Source organism: Austrofundulus limnaeus, unplaced genomic scaffold (genome assembly GCF_001266775.1).
Source record: "Austrofundulus limnaeus strain Quisiro unplaced genomic scaffold, Austrofundulus_limnaeus-1.0 Scaffold27, whole genome shotgun sequence".
Taxonomy (NCBI): domain Eukaryota; kingdom Metazoa; phylum Chordata; class Actinopteri; order Cyprinodontiformes; family Rivulidae; genus Austrofundulus; species Austrofundulus limnaeus.
Genome location: NW_013952429.1, coordinates 2,077,174 through 2,079,235, shown reverse-complemented (window position 1 = coordinate 2,079,235; position 2,062 = coordinate 2,077,174). Strand labels below are relative to the sequence as shown.

The 2,062-nt window shown below is 41.5% G+C and overlaps 1 protein-coding gene across 1 annotated transcript in view; it reads left to right on the top strand.

Annotated features, from left to right (window-relative positions):
• The window catches only part of LOC106515257 (zinc finger protein OZF-like), a gene marked incomplete in the record, with an annotated part of 24,860 nt that overhangs the window by 9,041 nt on the left and 13,757 nt on the right, over positions 1 to 2,062 (top strand). Inside the window, 1 exon segment of the mRNA XM_014004954.1 lies at positions 2,041 to 2,061. Coding sequence (XP_013860408.1) covers positions 2,041 to 2,061 — 21 coding nt within the window.

Below are 2,062 nucleotides of genomic sequence, written 5' to 3'. Positions count from 1 at the left end.
GGGGCTGGATGTACTGAAAGGGACAGGAACAGGATCGACAAACTGATACGGAGGTCAAGCTCTGTGCTGGGATGTCCTCTGGGGCCTGTTGTAGTGGTGGGTGAAAGGAGGATGTTGGCAAAGCTGACAGCCATCATGGACAACCCCCACCACCCTCTGCATGAAACTGTGGGTGAGTGGGTGGGCTGAGCAGCTCCTTCAGTCGGAGACTGAAACGGAGCGCTTCCGTAGGTCATTCATTCCAACTGCAGTTAGACAGTATAACACATCATGATGCTATTAGTCACTTGGACAATTAACCTACACTGCCATCACTAATATGCACCTTCATTTACATTCATTTTTGTACTGTACTTTACGGTGTATGTAAGTATATAAATATGTATATGTGTATATGTGCATTGGTATATGTACACTTTCATGGGGGTGCGGTTTATGAAGGTGCAGTTTACAGATGGCTGCATTTCAGAGGGCGTGGTTTTCAGGTGGCTGCAGCTGCAGCTAGGTATTATTGGAGATTTGAATGATCCAAACAACCTTAGTGCACTGTAAACTGTAAAAAAATTATATTTTTGTCAGTAGATATAGACATGTCAGAGAGCGCACGCCTGCCAGGTGCAAACAGCTGAGGAGAATAAAACAGGTGTGAATTGTCTAAAAATACATTTTAATTATCACTGGGAAAATAAAAACAAACAACTGTCAGCTCAGCAGATTAACTCTGAACAGCTCACCTGATGATTCCGCAGCTCCACATGATGCAGACAACAGATTTGTTGCTGCGTAAATTTGTGGAACTGTGCTGCAGGTTGACGCCACCACAAGGAGAACTGAGGACAGGTTGGTTTTGGTATCACAGAACATTTTACAGCCAGGTGTTTCACAGTAGATCCTGAGCTGAGTCATGCAGCTGAATGAGAGACGTCATGATATCCCACACCGCAGCAGAAACTTGCGGCGCTGCTTCTTCATATCAACTATTTCATATATAAAGTTATAAGTTCTACCAAACTCATGGTTCCTCTGTGTTTACAGTCATTTATTAAAGACGTGTAAATGTGGAAATGTTTCTCAGCCTCATGCACCAATAAAGACAGCCATTGACTTCCATTCATTTTTTGGTATTTTTTTATATTCTAACCCTGACCACAAACCCAAAGGCTAACCTCACAGATACCTACCTGACCCTAAAACTAACCTAAACACCTTGGTCTCAAACCCAACCCCAACACCCAAAATCAGCCTGTGAAGTTGTGGGGCCCAGCAAGGAGCACCCGGTCCCCACGACGCTGCATTTTCCTAAAAAACCGGGCTCAACACACACCAACACAAACACTATTTGCGTGTGGCAAACACATTTTTACACCCCATTACTAATATAGACTTTTTTCACTCAATCGCCATTTAATTCAACATTTTCCTAAAACAAGAAATCATTTCTGATCGTGCAGAGAATCTGTGATCATCTCACACGCTGAACACATTTGCAGCTACTATGGCAGGTAGTGGTAGGCGGACCTTTCGCGCGTGTTTTTGTTGTTCCGGGGACCGATAACCAGACGGCACGGTTGTTGCACCGATTTGATTCCCCCTTAAAACTGGACGGAGAGCATCGTGTCTTCTTTACTTCTCTTTATCTGCTTCATTCAGGTCAGAAATCTGTAAATACACCTCAAATGTTCTGATATTTAAACTAATTTTAAGGTAGTTTTTACTACGTTTTAATCTGAGAAAAACTGCTGCGGACATTATTTCTTTGTCGAATTATGAATAATTATTCAGACTAATAACATGGTGCTCTGTAGTTAAGAAGTTTCTGTAATACCTTTATAAAAATGAAAGATTGTTGTCATTTAATAATGACCTATAGCTAAGCTAACTCCTACATCTCACTAAGATAAATGAAGAACCCATGATATCACCAACAACAGTGAAGCAGTGAACCCTGTTTAATTAATGCAACAACAGAAATGATGTATGTGTGAATATAAAGATAATGTTGTCCTTTATATACCTGTGTTTCAGTGGTCCCTGCAAAAGATGGTGCTGATTAAAGTAGAAC